Source organism: Dermacentor silvarum, chromosome 2 (assembly GCF_013339745.2).
Source record: "Dermacentor silvarum isolate Dsil-2018 chromosome 2, BIME_Dsil_1.4, whole genome shotgun sequence".
Lineage (NCBI taxonomy): Eukaryota > Metazoa > Arthropoda > Arachnida > Ixodida > Ixodidae > Dermacentor > Dermacentor silvarum.
The window spans coordinates 8426059-8449822 of record NC_051155.1 but is presented as its reverse complement, the minus strand read 5'-3'; the positions used below and the strand labels follow the sequence as shown (position 1 = coordinate 8449822).

Genomic DNA, 23764 nt, shown 5'->3' with positions numbered 1-23764 from the left:
GATTCCAGATGTCTGGATCGGTTCGCTGCTGAATTTCCACCACTCTGTTGGCGACAAAGGGCTTCCATTGTTGTGCGGGGCCTCGTACCCAATGCAGAGCAATAGATGAATCTGTCCACAGATACCATTTGGCAATTGGGAGGTTCAGGGATCGCTCCAAATATTCCCTCAGTCGAGCACCTATCACCATGCCCATCAATTCCAGTCGTGGGAGAGAAATTCTCTTAATCGGTGCTACTCGAGATTTTGAGAGGACTAGAGTCACCCTTGCTTCTTCGACCCCGAATATGCGCAGATATACAACTGCGCCGTAAGCTTTGGGGCTTGCATCTGTGAAGATGTGTACTTCCTTTGAGCTATCATTGAGTAAGCTACCATATCGCCTTGGCACTGTTACATCCGTTAAATGGTGTAGCTGGGTGTGCCACTGCATCCAAGCTGCTTTGACTTCTTCAGGCAGAGGGGCGTCCCACTCAATACCCAATTCCCACAGTGTCTGAAACATCAACTTGGTTGTCACTGTGACAGGAGAAATGAGACCAAGCGGGTCATATATACGAGCCGATGCCTGAAGAATGAATCGTTTTGTGTTGCTGTTTCGGTTGAGGAAATCTAAGGTGGCCTCCATGGAAAATGCCAAATTATCGCTGTCCTTATCCCATACAAATCTGAGGACCCGTGAGACACTTGCTGTTGGACATTCCACGTAGCCAAGGGCGCATCCGGTTCCCTCATCGTTGAACAGCTGTTGCAGTTTCTTGGAATTTGAGTTCCACTTGCGCAGTGTCATACTGGCACGATTCATGACATCTAGTGCCCCTCGGTAGAAGTCTGCAGCCACCTCTTCTGTGTTCGTTCCTGTTATTAGGTCGTCTACATAAAGGCTCTCGCTGATGGTTTTCCTTATTTCCGGATAATCTCCTGTCGTAGACAGATGGTGGCGCACGGTGGCTGCGAGGAGGAACGGACTACTTGTCACGCCAAAAGGCACCCGCGTCATTCTCCAGACTTCAATAGGAGGGTCTGGGTCTTCTTTCGTTGGAAGATGTCCATACCAGAAAAATCGGAGGGCGTCGCGATCTGCCGGTTGCACCGAAATTTGCAAAAATGCCTTTTCAACGTCGGCAGTTAATCCTATGCGATGAATTCTGAAGTTCAGCAACACTTTAAGCAAATCTGGATTCAAGTTCGGTCCTAGTTCCAGGGATTCGTTCAGAGATAATACAACCTGCATCGGCAGACGATGCGTAAAATACTACTCTAATCTTGGTCGAAAGGCTGTCAGGCCTAAAGACCGCACGATGAGGCATGTAGTATACTCTGCTTGCGTCGTTGTTGATTTCTTCTGATAGAAGTCGTTCCGCGAACCCCTGCTCCAGGTACTGACGGATAGCCTCGTCATACTTGATGAATGTCGCCTCATCTTTCATTAACTTTTTCGTGAGGCTAGTCAAGCGATTCTTTGCAACAGCTTTGTTGTCGGCGAGTTGCATGTTCAGGGGTTTCCAGGGGAGTGCCACCTCATAGCGCTTGTCCCTGTTCTTTACCGATGCCGAGAATGTGCTCATGACTTCTTTGCTTTCTTCGTTTGTTGAGGCACAAGAGTCGATAATTCCAATGCTCTCAAGTTCCCAAAAGGATTTAAGCTCCTTGGACAAGCTGGTTGTGTCAGCGAACACGCCGGCACGAAGAACTGCCACGGTTGAGCAGCAGGCAGCTGAGCTACTGCTGGGAATCGCTCCTTGTAGAGTCCAGCCAAATTCGGTCTTCACTGCAACCAGTGCACCTTGCAGCTTCTTCACTTCATCACACAGCAAAGTCCAGTAATAGTCAGCACCGATAAGAATGTCAATCCCGCTTCCCGTCAAATGGGCTGGTGGCACAGTGACATCTGCCAGTTCATCCATGTCCGCTTGCACCTTCTTTAGGATGTCCTCAGGAACATGGAGCCGATCAGAGCAGATCTCCGGTATTTCCAGAGCTTCGATAGAGTGCTCTTTACGGTCGTATTGACTTCTTAGCCAAATTCTTACTCTTCTGCGCTTTTCTTTGATAACGTTTCCTGCTCCTCCGAATGGGTAGATTGTGATGTCCTCTTCACCTATGACCTCTACCTGCAGTTCGCGTGAGAGGCTTTTAGTGACGAAGCTTCGTTGGCTACCTCCGTCAAAGAGGAGACGGGTGAGGGCTCTTCTTCGTCCTTCTGCCCATACTTGAGCGGTTTGGAGAAGCACAGTTGGTAATTTTTCAAATTTCTTTTCTGTCGAAGAGTGCAACTCTGTGGCTTTGTTCTCGGGTGGCTTCCATGGCGGGTCACACATCTGAGTCAGATGTCGTCTGCCACATTCCTTGCATTTTATTCTTTTGTTGCGGCAATCCCTTGAAGTGTGTCCTTTTATGCAACACCGGAAGCACCGACCAGCCGCAGTGAGTCTTTTCTTCTTTTCATCTAGTGAGATCTGCGCCTGACACTCGTGAGTCGCATGATTCGCTGTAGCACAGCATGCACATGGATCGGAGTGCTTTGAATTACCAGCCGAGAAAAGAGAAGCTGCTGAGCCTTTCTGAGGTTTGCTCTTTTCTTTCTCTCGATGTTTTGGGCTTGATTCTATGGCTTCGCGATTACCAGTCTGCAGTGCCTTTTCCCGGCTCTCTACTTCTGTTTTCAGAAAAGTTTGCAAACTCTTGATGCTGAGCCCGTCATCTTTGCTTGCAGCAGAAAGTCCTTTATGGTATGCGACAACAAGATCGGTTGGCAGAATTCGCAGGAGTGCGGAGGAGAGTAGTGCGCCGGAACTGTCTGCTTTGACTCCGAGCGCCGTGAGACCCGCGATGTTGCGTTGCAGGTGGTCATACAGCCGACGTAGGCCGATATGCTCCTTTTCGTTCCGTACCAGTGGCAAGTCGAGCAACTGAGTCAGGTGTTCTTGTATGAGCAAATCTCGTCTACCGAAGTGCTCCTTTAGAAGTTCGATTACACTGGTGTAATTTGCCCCAGTCACCTGAATGCCGGCAATGGCCGCTGCGGCTTTTCCCGAAAGTGACGATCGCAAGTACAGAAACTTTTCAGCGTTGGAGAGGGCGTCGTTTCCGTGCACCGCTTGCTCGAACTGCTCCCAGAAGGACCGCCACTCCGTGGCGGCGCCGCTAAATCGTTGTTACTCGAGCTTCGGCAGTTTCACTTTTGACCTTGCCCCCGCCGGAGGGCCGTCGGTCGGCGCCCGCGTCGCTGCCATTTCTGCTTGTTTCTTTCGAGCGTCTTTTTCTGCTTCCTGGCGGAGTTTTTCCATGTGCGCGACGATGCGGTCGTTGTATTCTATGGCCCGTACATAATTTTGCTCTGCGTCTTGGTCTTGCACTAAAGGTTCGATGGCTGCGTCCACCTCGTTTAGCTGTATTTGGAGGGCGCTAAGCCTCGCAGACAAGACATTAAGAGCTCCTTCTCCTGAATGACTCTACAATAATAAGTCAGCTTCAGAAATCAGTTTAGTCACTTGAGTTCGCAAAGCGCTTCTCTTCAGTTTGAGCAGTTCCATCGCAGCATCAGTGTTAACAGTTCGCTTACCGCGAAGGGGCTTTAGTCGTGGCGTCGGTTTCCGTTGGGTATGGCGTCCCTAGGCGTTTGTTGTTGAAGGTGCGCCTCGTCGACCGTTTTTGCCCGAGGATCGTTGCTGGTTTTCCCCGAGCTCGTTGTGCGGTTGACGTCTGTTGACCTCGCTGCTTCAATGGTAAGTTCGATCGTTTATCCCGGGTTTTCGGCACCAAATTTATGAGGAAATTGTGGCAGGTCAAAAGAACCGACTGCTTCGTGTGAGGTGAACAAAATAGCTAAACTTTTATTTCGATAGGGATGCCCGTTGCCGAGCGAGTTCGGAGGAGTACAGGGTTGCCCGTTGACGAAGAGAATGAGGCTGATGTTGGCAGTTTCTTCATCCTATGCAGGTACATGAAAACGTTGAAATCGTTCATCAATACTTCTTTTTGGGCGAGTTGGTACATCTTGAAACTTTGGGTAACAGCGCAAACAGACGACCACAAGAAGGCGCCTGTGTGTCCGTGTCTCCCTTCTTGTGGTCGTCTGTTTGCGCTGTTACCCAAAGTTGAAATCGTTCTTTTTGGCAACCACAGCACCAAATTGCATGGTTTGTTGCTCAAAAAAAGTTAGTATCTAGCGACTGTTAGACACTGAAATTTTACTTATGTTGAATTCCAATGGCAGATCGCGAGCGCTCGGCCAGATCACGAACGGAGCGCGCCGCTCCGACTCGGATCGCTCCCACCAGCTCGCACCAAATCTGCGAATGGAATGCATGCGCTCCCGCGGGGGCACTTAGTACACGGAAATGAATTGAGAGGGCGCTGAACTAGAGGTAAAATAGAGAGGAGAACAACAACTTGTTGGCACAGCCCACGACACCGCTTCAAAGGAGATGCTTATAGCATCCATCCATTCATGTGCATCGTCCCAGCATTCTCTGGGTTTGTTTTCCTTCTGGTATTTCGCGCGAGCATCGCACGTGTTGGCGCGCTTGTACCACCTTGGGCTGTACGGTACCTTGTCGTCCGAGTATCGCCGAACGACATCCTCGACGAACCCAATCACTTTAGGCCTCTTTGCAGGCAGGCGAAACATCACATCAAACGCCCGTTGACACACAGCAGCGTCACATTCACTGTCGGTGTCGGTAGAATCATCACTGGACTGTGTCCGAGTCGGAGCTGTCACTATCTAGTAGCATGAACAAAAGCGCACGGCGCGTCGCAGCGTTCATGCGGTCCATGTTTTCCATGTCTACTGCCCGCGACCGGAAACAGGCGACCATGACAGAAAGCAGAGGCGGGTGAAGGAAATACGTCACGCGGACTTCCGGTGAAATCTGCCGATTTCGGCGGAGCAGATATTTTTGCTCCACAGAGCGATCCGGCATCGGCGGCTGGTCCCAATCTGCCATTGGAACACACAACTCACGCTCCCATTCTGCCATTGGAATAGACTTGCTCCACACAGAGCAGAAATACTTGATCTGGATCTACCATTGGAATTCAACATTAGGTTATTGATATTTTTATAAAAATTGAGAATTGCATTATTTCTGGGAAAGACGCTATCAAGTTCATAACTCTACCTCAGTAATGAAAAACGATATCACGATTCTGTGAACTGCATCTAATAGTTACTACATATTGTTACGTGGAAGCATAGTAGGGAAACTATGTCAGACGTGGTCAGCTTCACAGTCAGACGTGGTCAGCTTGGGAAATTACAATACGGAATCAATATTTAGAATTGGAAAACGCGGTGGCGGTGTATCTTTGTATATTAAACAAAATTTGCCTTATGAGGCGTGGCCCGACTATTGTATTGTGTGTAATGATTTCGAAGCAGTTACTGTAATACACAACAAGGTTGTAATAGTACTGATCTACCGCCCCCCAGACGGTAACCCTGACTCACTTCGTGAGTTTTTAGAGAAGCTTCAACATGATGCTAATTCCAATCGATGGTTCATGATATCATTTGGTGATTTTAATATTGATGTATCAAAAGATGGTCCTACTAAATAAAACTAATGGAATTAATGTTGTCCCATGGCTGTGAAAACATCATTAACACCCCTACCAGAATAACAAGCAAATGAGCAACGATCATTGATCTCTGTTTCACTCATTTATCCCCATACAATGCATTAGCCGGAGTATTCAGCTCTGGTATAAGCGACCACTTACATTTTTTTGCACTATTAACAATGCTAGAACTGCAGAATTCTCAAAAATACATGCGTAGAGATATAAACGATACAAATATTCTCCGATTTCGCTCTCTAATGCTTAACTGCAATTGGGATGACCTGTACCGAGAACCTGATCCATCTAAGGAATACAACCTGCTTATGGCGAAAATTGTTAGTAATTATAATACTGCTTTTCCGCACGTTGTTGTTGAAAAACACAAGAGAGAAAGAAAGGAGTGGATTACGCCGGCACTTCTAAAGCGGATAAATGAAAAAAAAACTTTTCCAGCATTTTTTTAAAACAAAAGAACAAACTGACCTCATTGATTTCAAAAATTTCAGAAACAAACTAAACAGGGACCTAAAGAAGGCGGAAATAGTTTTCTATGCATACAAGTTTTCTACAATGATTAACAACTCAAAAATGGTTTGGAGTTCAGTTAATAAATTGATAGGAAGAAAACAGGCCACTGTCCCTAGCGATATACAGATAAACAATATTCACTTCAGTGGCAAGGCACTGGCAGACAAATTTAACCTTCACTTCCTTGAGGCAGGATCGTCGAGTAATATAACGCAAGCGACTGACCTTAAACCGGCTGATTGCTATATTGAAAGCTCTTTCACTAATTCTTTGTTTTTATCACCTGTTGCCGAGGAGGAAGTAGCCACTGCCATATGCTCACTAAAGAACAGTTCACCAGGCGTAGATGGCATTACCGCAGTACCTATCAAGGCAGTTGTTGACTTGATTGTTGCCCCATTCACGTACATATGCAACAGACTCTTCTTGAAGGGAATTTTTCCATGTACCATGAAAATAGCTCGCGTAACAATAATTTTTAAAGGAGGTAATAAAAATTAACTTCAAAATTATCGCCCAATATTTATGTTGCCTTTTTTCTCTAAGGTCGCGGAACACCTGATATATAAAGGGTATACTCTTTTATAGCAAACAGAAATGTCATTTGTGAAGAACAGTGTGGATTTCAACCAGGTAGATCAACTCAGACTGCTCTACTCCGTATTAAGGATAGCCTACTTCGTAACCTTGAAAAAAAGTCTTACGCGGTGGGAATATTTCTCGATTTCCGTAAGGCTTTTGATTCTATAAAGCATGACATATAATTACGAAACTACAAATGTATGAAATACACGGGATTGCGCTTGATCTAATGAAAAGCTATCTTTGGGCCAGGAAACAATATGTACAGCTTCATAATTTTAAATCTGATTTGGGCGCAATTAAGTATGGGGTTCCCCAAGGATCGATACTTGGCCCCTTACTTTTTATACTTTATATTAATGACATAGTAAGCATTCCTTTCACACCAAACATAGTGATGTACGCCGACAATACCAATGCATTCTTTTCTGGTTTAGATCTCCGCGACATTGAGATAACCGCAAATTCCTGGTTGGATAAACTAAAATCATGGCTTACAGTCAACCAGCTAGAACTAAACATAAGAAAAACCAAATTTATGCTCTTCAAGCCAAAAAATAGGCCTGTAGATCATGCTATCTCTTTGATTTTTAATGGAGAAAATACTGCGCAGGTAAATAAAATTCAATTTCTAGGTGTATGTTTTCAAAGCGAACTTAGTTGGTCTAACCATGTGGACAACCTTCGAATAAAAATATCAAGGTCAATCGGTCTAACTCGACGCTTGCAGCATCTCCTTCCAGGGAGAGTTAAACGGCAGCTTTACTTTTCTTTTATCTACTCGCAAATCATGTATTGCATTTTAGTCTGGGGTACGTGTAACAAAACAAATACAGAAAGTATAATTCTTCTTCAAAAACGCGCACTAGGTTTGATGACCACCTCGGTCCCCACAAACATGTCTCTTTTTCGTGTGTATAATGTACTCCCATTCCCAGAGTGCTATAGGATGCAACTTGTCATGTTAATCTTCAAAAAAAAATTAGAGATAACTTCCAGATTTTTTCTGACACATATTTAAACAGAGATCTTACGTATACTCTGCGTACTGTTGCGTTGGTCGGGCCAATGTGCCGGACTAACTATGGTGTACAGACAATTGATAACCAAATTGTTCTATTGTGTAATAAGATTCCTAAAATAACTGAATACGCTAGGGAGGCTAGAAACATTACACAATTTAGGAAGCGCATAATGGATGTAATCAATAGAACACAATTCTAAGGTGCATGTGCTGAAAATATTTAATGTATGTAATATGTTTCATGTATTCATTGTTTTCACATCACATTTCAACTTGTAAATGGTGCTGATCATAGTGCATTCTGCATTTAAAGCTGAGGAACAGCTTTTTTTTGCATCTCTATCTTATATTTCTCAGATTGGTATAGTATTCCTCGTTTCTTCATTGTTTGTATGTAAATTACTGTATATGCTGTACACTATCCTGCTGTACCTGCCCGAAGTGCCTCACGGAGAGTGGGCGTAGTCAGGAGGCACACTCTCCATTTGCCCCCTTCGTGGGTATTTGGTGAAAATGTCCAAATGAAATGAAATGTACAAGGTGTAATTACAAGGGGTAGCAAGCACTGGCCAGTATAGCATGTAGCATGACCCCTGGCGGCAGAAGCGCCGGCCCGGCGCCTCTAAGGACCCACAGCAGAGGAAGTGTGGTAATGCTTGAGTCTCGAAACGTGAACGACGTCGCTGGCCAACGGAATAGAAGATGTAGTCGGATTGGCGGACACAATCTCATACTTGACGTCAGTCACTTGTCGGGCCCGTGTAGCGAGGAAGGAGGTTTTTCAGAAAGACCCACACGTCGGGAGGGTGTCCAAAGCAACACGAGGGCACCCGGAGCAAAACGTTCTTCGCGATGTCGCTGGTCGTTAAGGCGCTTCTGATTGTCTTGCGAAGGAGTAAGTCTACGACGGGCTATATCTACCGCGCGTAATCAGCCCGGACAATGGTGTCGCGTGCATATTCGCTAGTCGAAGTTGCAGGGGCAGGAAGAAGTGCGTCCAACGATAAAGTTGGTTCACGCCCGAACAAAAGCTAAACGGAGAGTTTCCAGCAGTGTCGTGGCTGGACGAGTTATATGCGAACGTCACGTATAGCCGTGCAAGGTCCCAATCACGGTGGTCAGCCGACACGTACTTGGAAAGCATATCTGTTCAAGTCCGATTCAAGCGCTCGGTGAGCCCGTTCGTCTGGGGAAGGTAGAACGTGGTGATCTTGTGCTGTGTGGCGCAGGAGCGCAGAATATCGCCGATAACTTTGGACAGGAAGGTACGGCCTCGGTCAGTCAGCAATTGACATGGGGCACCGTGTACTAAAATTACATCATGGAGGATAAAGTTCGCCACGTCTGTAGCACATCTGGTCGCCAGCGCTCGTGTCATTGCATAGCGCGTCGCGTAATCAGTAGCGACGGCAACCCATTTGTTTCCTGAAGCAGATGCAGGAAAGGGTCCGAGAAGATCCAAACCGACACGGAAGAAGGGCTCAGGTGGGATGTCGAGGAGTTGAAGATACCCAGCAGACAGAGTAGACTGTTTCTTTCGGCGTTGACAGAGCTCACAGGCACTGACATAATGCCGCACTGAGCGAGCAGTGTCAGGCCAATAGAAGCGCCGGCGCACGCGGTCATGTGTGAAATAAACACCAAGGTGGCCAGCGGTTGGGGCATCGTGAAGCTCACGAAGAACTGTGGAGCGCAGGTGAGATTGTATAACTAGGAGAAGGTCAGGACCACCAGGGTACACGTTATTTCGATATAAGGTACCATCCTGCAGGGTGAACATGCGCACAGAGGCGTCGCTGGGAGAGGATTCCTGGCGCTCGATTATTTCTCGTAAGTAGGCATCCTGACGCTGTTCGTCGTCGATGTTAAGCAACTGGCTAATGGAAAAAAACGCTATCGAGGGATTCAGTGCGCGAAGAGTCACAGTCGGCTACAGGGTAGCGGGACAATCAATCCGCATCTTTGCGCAGGCTCCCTGTCTAATATACCACCGTGTAGGTGTACTCTTGCAAAAGCAGGGCCCATCGAACGAGTCTGCCTGTAAGATCTTTCAAAGAGGCTAGCCACCAGAGGGCATGGTCGTCGGAAACTACTGTGACGGGTCGGTCGAATAGATAAGGGTGAAATTTTGCAACTACTCATACAAGAGCGAGGCACTCACGTTCTGTAATTAAGTAATTTCGCTCAGATACAGACAGGAGCCTGCTGGCATAAGCAATTACGCAGTTCACTCCACGTTGACGTTGGGCCAAGACAGTGCCTATTCCATAACCACTCGCGTCAGTGCGGACTTCGGTTTGTGCTGAAGTGTCGAAGTAAGCCTAAATCGGAGGCGTTGTGATGAGGGTGGTTAACCCGGAGAAAGCCACGGTTTGTGCAGGACCCCAGGTAAAAGGGGCGTCTTGTTTAAGAAGGTCTGTGAGTGGTTTCGCAATCACTGCAAAGTTCACAAACCGGCGAAAATAGGAGCAGAGTCCCACAAAGCTGCGAACATCTGTGGCAGACTGGGGCACCGGGAAGTCTTTCGCGGCTCTAATCTTCTCCGGGTAAGGTCGTACGCCGGCAGCGTCCACAATTAGGCCAAGTATCGTAATGCGGCCACGGCCAAAACGGCATTTCGGCGAAATCAGCTGAAGTCCGGCCCCGGCGCAACAAGTCAAGAATCGCTGAGAGTCGTTCTAGGTGGGTAACAAACGTAGGTGCAAACACAAATACATCGTCTAAATAACACAAGCATGTATACCACTTGAACCTATGAAGCAGAGAGTCCATCATACGCTCGAATGTGTCTGCGGGAATTACACATACCAAAATGTATCACCTTGAACTCGTACAGCCCATCAGGAGTAACTAAAGCCGTTTTCTCTCGGTCCATTGGGTCCACAGCAATCTGCAAGTATCCAGATCTAAGGTCGATAGAAGAGAAATAAGCGGCACCATACAGACAATCAAGAGCATCATTTCTTCGTAATATTGTTGAGGTGGCGATATATAGTCCGCACAAAAGCGCCACGATCCATCCTTCTTTTTAACTAAAACAACAGGGGAAGCCCATGGACTAGAGGATGGCTCGATAATGTCCTTCGCAAGCATCTTTTTGACGTCCTGCTGGGTGACGCATCGCTAAGACGCAGACACACGATAGGCGGTAGGTGAAAAGGGCTGGCATCGCCTGTGTGTATCCGATGCGCGACTACGGACGTCTGGCCCAAAGGCCGGTTACCGAAGTCGAAAATATCTCGATACGACTCGAGAATACGCCTAAGGGATTCAGTGTGCTCAGGCGGAAGGTCATTGGCAATCGTGCTGCTAATTTCGCTGCCGCCACAAGTTGTCGGTGTCGGAGGGCCCTTCTCAATACATGTAGCATCCAGTAAAAAAGCTTCTATCTGAAAGTCTTGCAGTGGGCAAAGATGGATTACGGAAAGCCCCTATGGAAGTACTTGCTTGATGAAGCCGAAATTCACAATTGTAAGGCAGGTTCTGTTTGCGGTAATGCTCAGAACCGTGTAGGGCGCAGCGACACCGTGCGTGAGCAGGACGTCAGTGAGGCGTCACGTAGTAGGCGCCGTCTGGAACAGCTGGCGAACATAACAAATCGCCACGATTTTAGATGGCAGGTGAGCAAATTCGCTGCAATGTATGTGGGACGAAGGAGTTTGGTCACTGGGTACACAGGCCATGCAGTTCAAGGCGGAGCAATCAATCAAAGCTGAATTGGCAGAAAGAAAAGCAAGTCCAAGTATGATGTCATGAGGGCACTGCACAATGATAGTAAAAATAACTACCACCTGGTGACCATCAACGGTAACCCGAGCTGTGCACATCCCAACAACAGCCACCGTCGCACCGTCAGCGACACGTACGACTCGGGTCGTGGGAGATGTAAGGATCTTCTTCATGCGACGACAAAAACTGGCACTCATGACAGGGACGTGCGCCCCAGTATCAGCCAAAACACTGACAGGGACGCCGTCAACGTGGGCTTTAAGAATGTTCCGATAGGCACGTAAGGGCAACAGATGATTTTGGGTCAAGGTGAACAGTGCAGCTTCACCTCCAGAAGCTGCGCAGTCTAGTCTTCCGGCGAGAAGCGACAGCTAAAAGACGGCGAAGGAGAGCGGCGGCGAGTCGGTGAACGAGATGGACGGCGATGCGGCAGAGGCGACTGGGCGTAGCGGGTACATTTCTCATGGACATCGGGTATAGAGGATTCGGTGTGGGGCGGATAGCGGCTTGCAGTGTGGAAGGGACGACAGTTAGTTGGAAATGGGCTAGATAGCTGAGAGGGCCACTGGCTGCGGCAATAGCGAGGAATGTGTCTAGCTCGGCTGCAGCGGAAACAGATCGGCTTATCATCGGCTGTTCTCCATTCCGACGGGTTTCTCGATCGATGAAAGGCGTACGATCCACAACAAGGCCTGTGCGCGGAGACTTAGGCGGCGTCAGGTGTGTTCATGCTGCAGACAGTAGAGAAGAGGCCAAGCTTCGCAAATTGCTGGCGAACGACGGCCTGGATCAACGAGACAGTCGGCGTGGAAGTCTCAGATAGCATGGGTTTATAAGAAGCCGGATATGCGGCCTTGAGTTCTCGGCGGACGATGCGCGTCACGTCGTCTGATGTGGATGGTTGACAAGGAGTTGCCGCCTCGCAGGACGACGTTGCCGCGGTATTCGGCAGACGCTCGAACTGTGGCGAGATGCGCCGACATTTCGCTGGCTCTAGACCACGGCACTCTTTGATGACATTGTCCCCGTGGCGAGGGTCAGAACACAAGGAGCGATGGGAGACTGCTCTGCGCAGCTCGCAACCGGAGTTACAGCTTCGGACAGTGGGCTGGGCCACAGGGGTCGCCGAAGCACAAATGTGCCCAGCCATCTAGAGCGGCCCGAGGGCCCATCGTCGTCGTGCTTCCTTTTCTCCCCTCCCCCCTCACATGATTCTCTCCTGAATCAATAAAGTTTACCCACCCACTGTCAACGGAGGTCACGTTGGTGAACACGAGCAGATTGAACGCGTCGTCTGCGATACCTTTCAAAATGTGGGCGATCTTGTCAGCCTCGGACATCTGGTCAGCTTGCAGACACAAGGCCAGCACGTCCTGTGTGTGTGACAAGTACGGTTCAGTTGACGTCTGGGTACGTACCGCCAGTTTTTTCTTGGCGGCAAGCTGTCGACCAAACGGGTTGCCGAAAAGGTCGCGCAGCTGTTGCTGGAACATGTCCCAGCTGGTGAGGTCGTCCTCGTGGGTCCGAAATCAGGCGCGTGGGGTTCCGCCGAGGTAAAATATGATAGCCAGCATTATAGTTGGATCCCAGCCATTCTGTTTGCTGACTCACTAGTACATGATGAGCTACTCATCCACGTCAATGCTATTCGCCCCGGAAAAGGTCCCCGGATTGCGGGGCTGTGCGAGGGCGATAAACTGGGTGGTGGTCGCAGGCGTAGCTGGCGGCGTAGTGTCATCACCTGGCGGCATGGCGGTAGATTCGAGGTGGCGTCCGCTTCGAAGCTCCGTCTTCAGACCGTACCGCGCAACTCTACCAAATAAATGTTACGTGGAAGAGCAGTAGGGAAACTATATTCAAGGTGTATTTACAAGGGGTAGCAAGCACTGGCCAATATGGATCTTGGTTTGGTTTGGTGCCTATACATATACCACAACCCACTACGGGGGATTCGCCATGAATCGGGTGGCAGTGGGATGAAAAGGGAAGAATACCTAAATAGGATTTTCTTATTTAAGAATGAGATATTAAATGAATTCTAATCGTTAATATGAATTTTCATCCTATATTATCTCAAAATTTGAAGTTAATATTTTTGTTGTCCTGTGGAAAGTAAAACAGTAAAATTAACAGGGAAGTCTCCTTGTTTCCATTACAAAATTAAATATAAAAATTCTGGGGTTTTACGTGCTAAAACCACGATCTGATTATGAGGCACGCCGTAGTGGGGGACTCCGAAATAATTTGGATCACCTGGGGTTCTTTAACGTGCACCTAAATCTAAGTACACGGGTGTTTTCACATTTCGCCCCCATCGAAATGCGGCCGCCGTGGCGGGGATTTGATCCCGCGACCTCGTGCGCAGCAGCCCAATACCATAGCCACTCAGCAACCACGGCGGGTATAAAATTAAGTATGACATCGCATACGTTCCTATTGCAGTGTCCTAGTGCCGACGCCCCCAGAGACAGAATGATAGGTAGCGTAATGGTGAATCCAAGTTGGCGGAGGGGACCTCCTGGAAGTCGTTTTCTATGCACAGTGAACCTACGACGCTCTATAAAAGAAATGATCCATAGTTTCGGGTTCATTGCAATAATACCTTGAGGGGAAGGTGCCAAACCAGGCCTATGGGAATAGAAATTAATCCTTGGTATTCGACAACGCATTCGCGCAAATGAAACTTCAAATTTTCTTGTTGAACACCATCTGCTGTGCCAAGGAAATCTCAAGTGCTGTAAATCGGTGTTATTTAATACACATGATTTGGCATCTTCTTCTTGGACGGAATATGTTTTTAAATCTTCGAGAAGTGACGTATGCCGAAGGTCTTAGGACCCTCAGTACCGGGCCTTTAGGAGATGTCATTGCTAGTGCGCCTGCTGACTCGTTTAAAGTGAGTCCTACGTGCCCTAGCACCCATACTTGACGGATGAGGTGTAAATGTTGGGGGATGGATGAATGAAATTCTCTGAGAATTATCGATGAATTGGGCACTGATAAAGCGGAGGAAACAGACAAGGAGTCGGTTATGATTGCGGCTGAAGAAGTACATGTTGGAAGTTTTCGTAGTGCTAGGATGATAGCCAATGACTATTGGCGTAAACTCACGTAGTCGAAGAGAGGAGGAAGAGGAATAAACATTTATTGTAGAACCAGCACGTTATGATGGCCGGGCCTAAGCCTCCCATGAGGGGACGTCGAGGGCTTGCCTCGCCGTCGCCTCACGGGCGTGCTGGGTCGCCCAGGTTTGGTAGTCGAGGGCGGAGCTCCGCAGAGCCTCACGCAACCTCTTACTCCTCTAGTGACTGTACAAATTCAGTGGAAGTCAAGCCAACAGATTCTACCTTGTGGGTTCTTGGTGTCTCACAGGAGACCAACCACCGCGGGTTCGAGCTTAGCGAGCCACAGGGCCGCGTCAGCCGTCGCCTCCAGCACCGCTCGCGCGCGAGCTCAGAGGCCGCAAGGGGCTACCGAGCGACGCACGCAAAAAAACAGTAAAGCCCTGAGTTGACGGAAACCGTTTACTGAAACCGTCGGCACCAGCACTGCACAAACGCCCGCGTGGCGGGGAGCCAAAGGGGTCCCGCACCAGGGCGAAAATACAATAACAGGCGCCTATAGCACGTCGCGGCGAGAGCACAGGCTCAAGCTGGGACACGCCGCTAGGAAAAGTCCCGGCGGCTATGCTACTTGCTCTGGCAATAACCAATGGGTCCTTCGGCTTAGGCTTTCGGCAAGTGCGGCTCGGCGGGGTACGACCTCGCGCGAGCACTAATGGCACCGCTTGTCGGCTTAGCGTCGGGAAAAGGATCAGCATAAAGTACGCGCTCCCCGCACGGGCAAAGGCACCGTGCGCGAGCTCCAGTCCTAGTCACAACGGTGTCGGCGGACGAGAGGAAAGCATGAACGTACCGTGCGCTCGTCCCAGAGAGAAGTCCGAGCCACACTCCGCCACTAGCAGCCGAAACGCGGCCGCGTGACGTCAGCGCCCCGCCCTCACCGCAAACCGCCACGTGCGCAGCGCCACCGCGGGAACCGGTTACGCGGCGCGGGCGGGGAATAAGGCGAGCGGGGAACGGATGGCGAGGCATGACAGAGCAGGTGAAGGCCCGCGCAATCGTGCCGGCGCAACCCTCAATCCCCAAAACCTTTATTGGTGCTGAAACAATCTTTTTAGACCGTAGAAACTCAAGTAGGGCTTAATAGGGCTTTATTGTTACTACACTGCGATAGGTAACTGCAACGTTTGGTGTTATAATTTTTTTTCGTTTTGTCAACTGTTTGCCTGAATGTAGCTGCAACAAATTTATAGTCATTCCAACCACGTGGACATTGATTGTACAGTAACTTCCTCCAGGCTGTTTTTTCTTCTATATTCGCGTTCACAGACCGGATTCCACCATGGTGAATAAGTACTGTGACGTCACAGTAAGGGCAGACCTTTATTGCGCCCGAGAGACGACACGGCGAAGAAGGGAGGCGTCCACAACCGGCATGAACAGCCTTAGGCACAGTCCATGCTGATGATGCGCCCGCACGCGCCCTTCATTCCACTAGGGCACGCTGAACGTTCCCGATCTCCGGGAAGCTGTTTCCCGCCATGGACGCCGAGCAGCAAGCACGCATAGAGCGACGCTCGCCCGTGAAAGACAGCGCCGGCGCAGGGCTGATCTAAAGTCCCGAGATATGAAGCACCGCCGACGAATCTCATTGGTCGGCGCTCATTTCGGCGGCCACGTTCTTCCTAACGCTGTTCCCCCGCAGTCACTTGCATGCTGCCGCGAGCAAACTTGTGGGCAGGCTGAAGACGCATTATGTTTCTGTGCGTGTTTATCTTTTTGTCTTTTCCTTATGCGAAGGATTTTCTGCGGTCGGCGCGACCGCAGCTAGAAACGCGGCAGGCGTCGTATTGTGCGACCGCAATACAACGCGGCAGCCGTCGCCGTAAAGACAAATTTCGTGTTCGGCCTCAACAGCGCAGTACTAGCCGCTTTTGGGTTCGTATTTGGTTGTCTGGCCCCATGACTGAAGCGTATATTTCACTTGTGTGGTGCAGCAGCGGCCGTTGACGGTCGGGTGCTATCTACGCAGATACGCCGCTTCAGGAGGTTAAGAAGAACATGGCGGCCGACGGAGGTAGATGTCGCTACTTAAAAAAGAGCAGAAAATCTAGGGACTTTAGGCTGATCAAGCGATGCGCGCCCGAGAAGCTGAAGTTGCTCGCCAGCGCAGGCAAGCTCATCCCAACATCGTGAAAAGAATAGCTAAACACAAAATAAACACAGGATAAAACAAGATAAACACAAGGGAAACACCGGCGAATCACTGCTCCCCCCTTCCCCAGCTTTCACGTTGAGTGGAACTCCATTTTTTTTCCTTTTCACGCTTTTGCCATCCTCCGCTCTCCGCCTCACTCTCTCTTCGCTATCGCCGTCTTTCATCGCCCGCTGTGCGTGTTCGCTTGGTTACGCTGAAGGACAACGCCGACGCTCAACGCAGGAACAGGCCCCTAAACGCTGCGCTCTAAAAAACGTTTATTGATCGGAAGTATATTTTTTCCAACTCCGCCAAGGCGGCTTTTCCTGGCTTTTGTTGGTGCCGTAGTTGGCTCTGTCGTGGTGCTGGCGTACTGTGGTTCGTTTGTGCTGGCAATAATCGCTGAGCTGTGAGTTCCCGATGGCGACACAGAAACACCTGCACTCACGCTGCATACGAAATCAGTTATCGACGACTTCGAGAGTCATCAATATTTTTGATAATTTCACTAAAATTGATATTTTCATTCACTAAAATAGAATTTTTTGTGCTGTTAGCTTTGGACAGCGCTTGTGTGCAAGTAAAAATGTAAGAAGTAGCTTTCTAATTAGATTTGGTACACTTATTTGCTGTTGACAATAAAGTATCTGGCCCCTTTCAAAGAGCATATTGTGTATCCTTGAGCTGGATCTCTCAGTAAATTAAACTCCTGATAAACGGAACTTATTTACCTGGTTCCTTGAGGTTTTCTTTAACAGGAAGCTTTCACTCAGGCCCAACGCCAATGCCACCTATTCTTATACATGTAAAACGCAAAAATGATTTTCAGACATAGCCCCAGGGCCGATTTTAATTAAATTTGTAGCATTTGAGAGAGAAAGTTAAGTTATAGTAACTGTTGGAAGCGGAAGTTCGCTTTCGGGCTTGTATATTTTAATGGAATTTTGAAAAATTGGTAAGTTTGGAAAAAAATAGAAGCACAAAGTTTACAAATTAGTAGCTTTGCACCTAAATAGATATCGAAGTTCTGTGAACTGCATCCACTAGAGCATCCAAAGCGGATAAATTTGATTTGTAAATTTATGTCTTATGGGAATTCGTTACATTGTGTACAAGGGTTTTGCAAACGTTCTACTCACCAATTAGTGGTCTACTTGAAAACCATGTATAAGTATCAATTTTGTACGATTTAGATTTACTATAAGGTGCAATTTACAGAATTGTGATATCATTTTTCATTGCTGAGTTACTGAGTTCTAAACTTGATTGTTTTGTTTTCTGAAAATTTGCGATTCAATTTTTATTAAAAACTTCACAACCGAAATCTAAAATTCCCAACCAACAGTCACTACAATTTAACTTTTTCTTGTAACGTGACAAACCTAATCAAATTTTGTGCAGTGGTTGCCGAGAAAAACTATTTCTGATTTCCCATGGATTTAGATAGGAGGCCCCGTATAGACACACTGTATGCTGTGTACTTTGCTTTCAGTGTCGATGTGCAAAGGTGTCACCAAGTTTCTTTGTTTTTCTCTTTTTTTTTTTTGTCTAGCTTGTGACATTGCAACAAGCAAAAAGGTGCTGTGTTCAGAGGTTGTTACTGATAATGGAGCATAAAAGCCAAACTACACGTACGCGTACCGGCGCGCGAAAGCTCACGCCCACGCGCCTCACGCATGCGCAGATGGTGCAGGACAGATCATACGAGTCGAAGCGTGGCGCGAGCACAGATATCATACGTTTACGCACGCTAAGGAATACCGTTGTCCAACATGGCGGCACCCATCGCTCTCGCTTCATCGTGAATGCTCGTGATGGCTACGTTCTCGCTCGCGTTGATCGTCATGAACTATTGAATTGAGCTTTCGCTTTGTCTAAACTCACCTGAAACGTTAGTTATGAGCGCATAGCGCGTCCAATTTCTGAGATCCTTCTGGGATTCCGGCCCCCTTAGGCATAACGAGACGCGTCCACATAGCAACAACAGGATAGCTGCTAATGGATTGTATTGGCTTCTGTACATTTGGCATAAAGCAACCTGTCTTCTAACGTCTTCCTCACGTTTGCGTTCCCATACGTTAAACTAGAAGTAGATACTCTACTAAAAGTCTTGAAGGGACACACCGAAACGTCCTGCAAAGTGGCTTGCATTTAACGTACACCCGTGAGCAAAAGTATACGGACCAGGGGTTGAGCGATAAAGCCGGTTTTTTCCTCTGCCTGTTAACGCAACTTGAAATTGATAACGGCTGTCCAAACTTGGCATTGCGAACTTTTCAGTGTACTCGTCAATTCCAGTTTGTGCTTGGTAATTACAAAGAAATTCAGTTTTTTCAGCGACCCTGTGGTCCGTATACCTTTGTTCACGGCCAAGTGGACAATGTAAGCCAAGTGGACGCGCGCTGGCGCGCGTATTATAGGTTGAAACCAGCATTCCTCGCGAGGCGCGGCCAACGCAAGTCGCGCGGGCGCGAGCTTTCACGCGCCGGCGCGCTTACGTGTAGTTTGGCCTTAATACTCGTATTTCTGGTTGCGTCGTACGCTAAGCTCATCACTTCGCGCAGACTGGAAACTCGTATTTAGCCGATTGCTTTGCGACCGCCTTTATTTCTTAACGAACACGTTTCTTGTTTCATTTCAAGCCATTGTTTTCCGTTATAGCCCGCACAATAACATGTATTTCATTGTCGGCAGAACCGTGGACCGTTCCCTGGTGGAAGCGGCGCTACACGGCGTGAGCCATAGCGACTGCGACATGGCCTACCCCGACTGCCAGCTAGCCTGACGGATCTACGTACGCTGTATTTATGGCCTCACGTTAATCTTTGTTGTTGAAAAATAAACGCTGGTCCGTTGTCCCTGTTTTTGATGCTGCACCGTCGTGGCCTAACAGCAATTTAATGGGCCCATGAAACGATTTTCGGTGTGTCAGAAGGACAGATTGATGGGTCAGTTGCTATGGCATTATTTAAGCAGTATCGCAGAAGCACACGGACGACGAAAGGTTTCCTCCCGTCTGCTCCTTTCGTCGTCCGTGTGCTTTTTCGCTACTGTGTAATTAGTATCTAAGAGGCACATAGAGTATATCTCTCCCGGAATGTTTTCTCACACGAATTTTATGCAAGTGCGCTATATTAAAAGAGCTACAAGGGCTTGAACGTTGCCCTATCCTCTCAAATTCTATTACGCAGCCGTCATGCTTATGTCCCACCACCTTGGGAACAATTTTACAACAATGTCGCAAAATGACACGAGTGTTGCCTACCTTCGGTATGTTTGAAACAACGTATGTTCCGTGTCATGAGGGAGGTACTGACTCCAGCAATGAACCCATGGCCGTCAGTCCCCACCATAACAGGAGTTGGCCTCCCTGGTGCAGTATTCGGCCAATACCTCCCTCATGACTCCTACAATTAACCCATGGCCCTCAGTCCCCAGCGGCTGCGGAGCACGTGACCAAGGCGATGGTCAGACCTGCGACGTCGCAGCGGGTGCTAAGAATCTCTGAGTCCGCAGTGGCCGCCAATGGAAACTGAACCTGGCAACGTTCAACACGCGCACCATCTCGAGTGAGACTAGCTTAGCAGGACTATTTGAGGAATTATCAGGCATTGCCTGAGATATTATTGGCATTAGTGAGGTTAGAAGAACTGATGAGGCTTATACATTGCTGACTATTGGCCACGTCCTCTGCTACAGAGGTCTTCCAGATAAGAGAGAATTCGGGGTAGGATTTCTAGTCTATGCGGACATAGCGGGCAAAATTGATGACTTCTACAGCATTAATTAGAGGGTAGCAGTCGTCGTAATAAAGCTGAATAGGAGGTATAAAGTGAAGGTAGGACAATCCTACGCCTCAACCTCCAATCACGATGATGAAGAAATAGAACAGTTTTATGAAGATGTTGACTTAGCAATGAGAAAGGTGCAAACTCAGTATACTGTAACTGTAGTCATGAGCGACTTCAATGTAAAGGTGCGGAAAATCAGGCTGCTCAGCAAGCAATTGTCAACTACGGCATCGATTCTAGGAACACTAGAAGAGATACGTTGGTAGAATTCGTGGAAAGGAATAAGCTCCGAATACTGAACTATTACTGCCCAACAAAAAGACGGACGTAAAAGAAGAAGAAGACACTCCAATCGCAAACTTTCAACTAAATTTATTGTGCCACTGTGTTCTTCTCTCACGTCCGTGTCTTTTTGTTGCGCAATAATACTTCAGTAATGGATTACCAACTTGCCCGGAATACTGTTCTCCTTAGGCTCCGAAGAATGAATATCTTCTTCAGGAAGCGCAGCAACAGGAAGTGGACCTGGAAAAGCTCTAATGGAGAAACAAGGAATGAAATAGATTTCTTACTGTCTGCCGATCCCAGCATAGTGCAGGATGTAGAAGTGTTAGGTGGGGTAAATTACCGTGACCATAGGTTAGTGAGGTCTAGGATTTCTCTCCGTTTGAAGAGAAAGAATAAAATTAGTCAGGAACAACCAGGCCAACCTAGACGCAGTAAGGGTAAAAGCAGACCTATTCTGGCTGGTGCTGGGAAACAAATAGGCAGCTTTAGAACAGGAAGATGAAGACAACATAAGGTAATGAATGAAACCGTGACTATGCTGATCTCGGAAGCACCAATCGAAGTGGGAGGTAAGGCTCCAAGGCAACCAGTAGGTAAGCTCTTCCAAGTAACAAATGACCTAATAAAGAAACGACAAAACATGAAAGTCATCAGATAGATGATCAGATGGAATTTGTTGAACGGTCAAAACTAATCAACAAGAAGAAAGTAAGGGATATTCGAAATTAAAACGTGGGAAAGTTTGAGGAAGCCGTAAAATATGGACGCTGTCGCAGAAACGAGACGAGACAGCTGCGTTCGATGTGAACGAAATCAAGATTCTTCTTCTTCTTTTGATGCGAACGCGCCTCACATGGGCTCCTGCTTTTCACCTCAATATCTGCTGAATTACTTGCCGTATCGACCTGACACCGACGTCAACCAGCGCCGCAAGTGAAGAGGCATCTTTCGAGACCACTCTCAGGCCAGTCCACCAAATCTTACGGACTTTACCGACGTTTTTGTTTCGACGTGTACGGCTAGGGCTAGCGCTCGCTTGGCACACAGCATGGACGCGGACACGCCGCCCCAGCAGCACGTGCTCATGGACACGTCAGAAAACGGCCCAGTAACGTCAGAATCCACCGAAGAGCCGAAAAATGACGATCCGTGGATCACAGTAAAGAGTAGGAAGTCGAAATGGACGCCGAGCAAAACACCTGAAAACACATCTATGTCAACTACGACACAGGAGACGCAACACGCCCAACCGACAGCCGCACCGGTGCACAGACGACTCCCTCCGCTACCGAAAGATGATTACAAGGTGATTTTCCGCCCTCGAGAAACTTTTACGTTTGCTAGGTGGCAGACGGATCAAATCGCCAACAGCATCAAAAGGGCGAGTAATCAGCCAATCGGAACGTGCACGCAAACCATGATCGTAAGAATAGAGCCACAACAAAACATCGCCATCGCGAGCGTACCCGACAGAGATTACGCGATCAAGCTAATCGGAATCAAATCTCTACAACTTGGAGAGAAAGAATACGCAGTCACCGCATACGCAGCAACGCCTGACAACTCGGGCAAAGGTGTCATCCACGGCATAACCCCTGGAACCTCCGTAAGGACTCTGATGGAAGGACTTTACGCGCCGGGACATGCAGTCCTGTATGCGAGAATGCTAGGTACTACCCACTCGGCTCTCATCACTTTCGAAGGGGAAGAAGTGCCTTTCGTCGTGTATTACATGGACGGAGAAAAACGCTGTTACTTGTACCGCTCCGCGAAACAAGTATGTCAACTGTGTCGCACGGTGGGACACCGCGCAGACGTGTGCCCTCAACCAGACGTGAACCTGTGTGCAAAGTGTGGTACGGCCAACCCTGCGCAAGATCACGAGTGCACTCCAAAGTGTGCCCTATGCCAGGGCGAACACCTCACGGCTGCAAGGGATTGTCCCGAAAGATACCGGAATCAATCCAAGAAAACTGCAGACCAAAGGGAATCGCGGCCCACCATTCGCCAGCCACAGAACTCCTCTCGGGCGGGAACACGATCGAAATCCCGGTCAAGATCCCGACAGAGGTCGACGTCCCGTGCCAGGCATATAGCAGCGCAAGGGCAGCAGAAATCGGCAAACTCGCAGGTGAGCTGGTCACAACATTGTTTTCCGTCTCTCACTGCTCGTGATCCCAACTCTGCAGACAAAAACATAACAATCCCCACTTTCATAGACGAACTCCGTAAACAACTCAAAGAGGACAGAGAGACACACGCAAGGGAGTTAAAAGAGACTAGGGAAATTTACATTAGAGAAATAGAAAAAATCAAAGAAAGACACACTAAAGAAATGAAAGAGGCCAAAGATGAGATAAAAGCCGCAAAGGAAGAAATAGCCAAACTAAGAGCTTCGCTAGCGGAAAGTCAGGCGGTAGCAACCACCTGCAAGGAGCATCTCGCTACTCTGTCATCGGAATCAAACTCCCTCCCCAATACCACTCCGTCGTCCGTCGAAATGTTTCACCAGATGGAAACTTCCCTGTCGCAAAAGCTACAACAACAGCTGCAGCTGCAGGAACAGCGTCAGATGCAGCAGCTTCAACTTTTCCTCCACGAAAAACTTCAGGAACAGCTTCTCGCCTTCCGCGAGCAGCTAGCGGACAATCTTCCTGTTAAAGGAAAGAAAAGAAAGAAGCCGAAAGCGAACTCAAGCGTCGAGGATCTGGATAGGTCCATGGAGAACGCACCATTACCCCACGATGGCGAGTAAGCGCAATAATCACGCACAAGAACTCCATGCATGGCAGTGGAATTGCAGAAACTTCTCAAGAAAAAAAGCCACACTACAACAATACATAAAAACCGCAACAACTCCACCGCAGGTTATCGCATTGCAGGAAACAGGTACGAGGCCCACCATGCCCGGATATGAAACGTACATGGCGAAGACAGATACAAGGGTAGCAGTGCTTGTCTCCCGCAGGCTGACGGCAATAGACCGCACACTGGA

At 48.3% G+C, this 23764-nt stretch overlaps 1 protein-coding gene across 1 annotated transcript in view; it reads left to right on the top strand.

Annotated features, from left to right (window-relative positions):
- LOC119439893 (uncharacterized) overlaps window positions 1-19548 on the top strand; it is a 32343-nt gene extending 12795 nt beyond the window's left edge. Inside the window, exon 3 of the mRNA XM_037704867.2 lies at window positions 19385-19548. Coding sequence (XP_037560795.2) covers window positions 19385-19475 — 91 coding nt within the window. The 3' untranslated portion in view covers window positions 19476-19548. The remainder of the gene's footprint in view (window positions 1-19384) is intronic.
- The last annotated feature ends 4216 nt before the right edge of the window (window positions 19549-23764 follow it).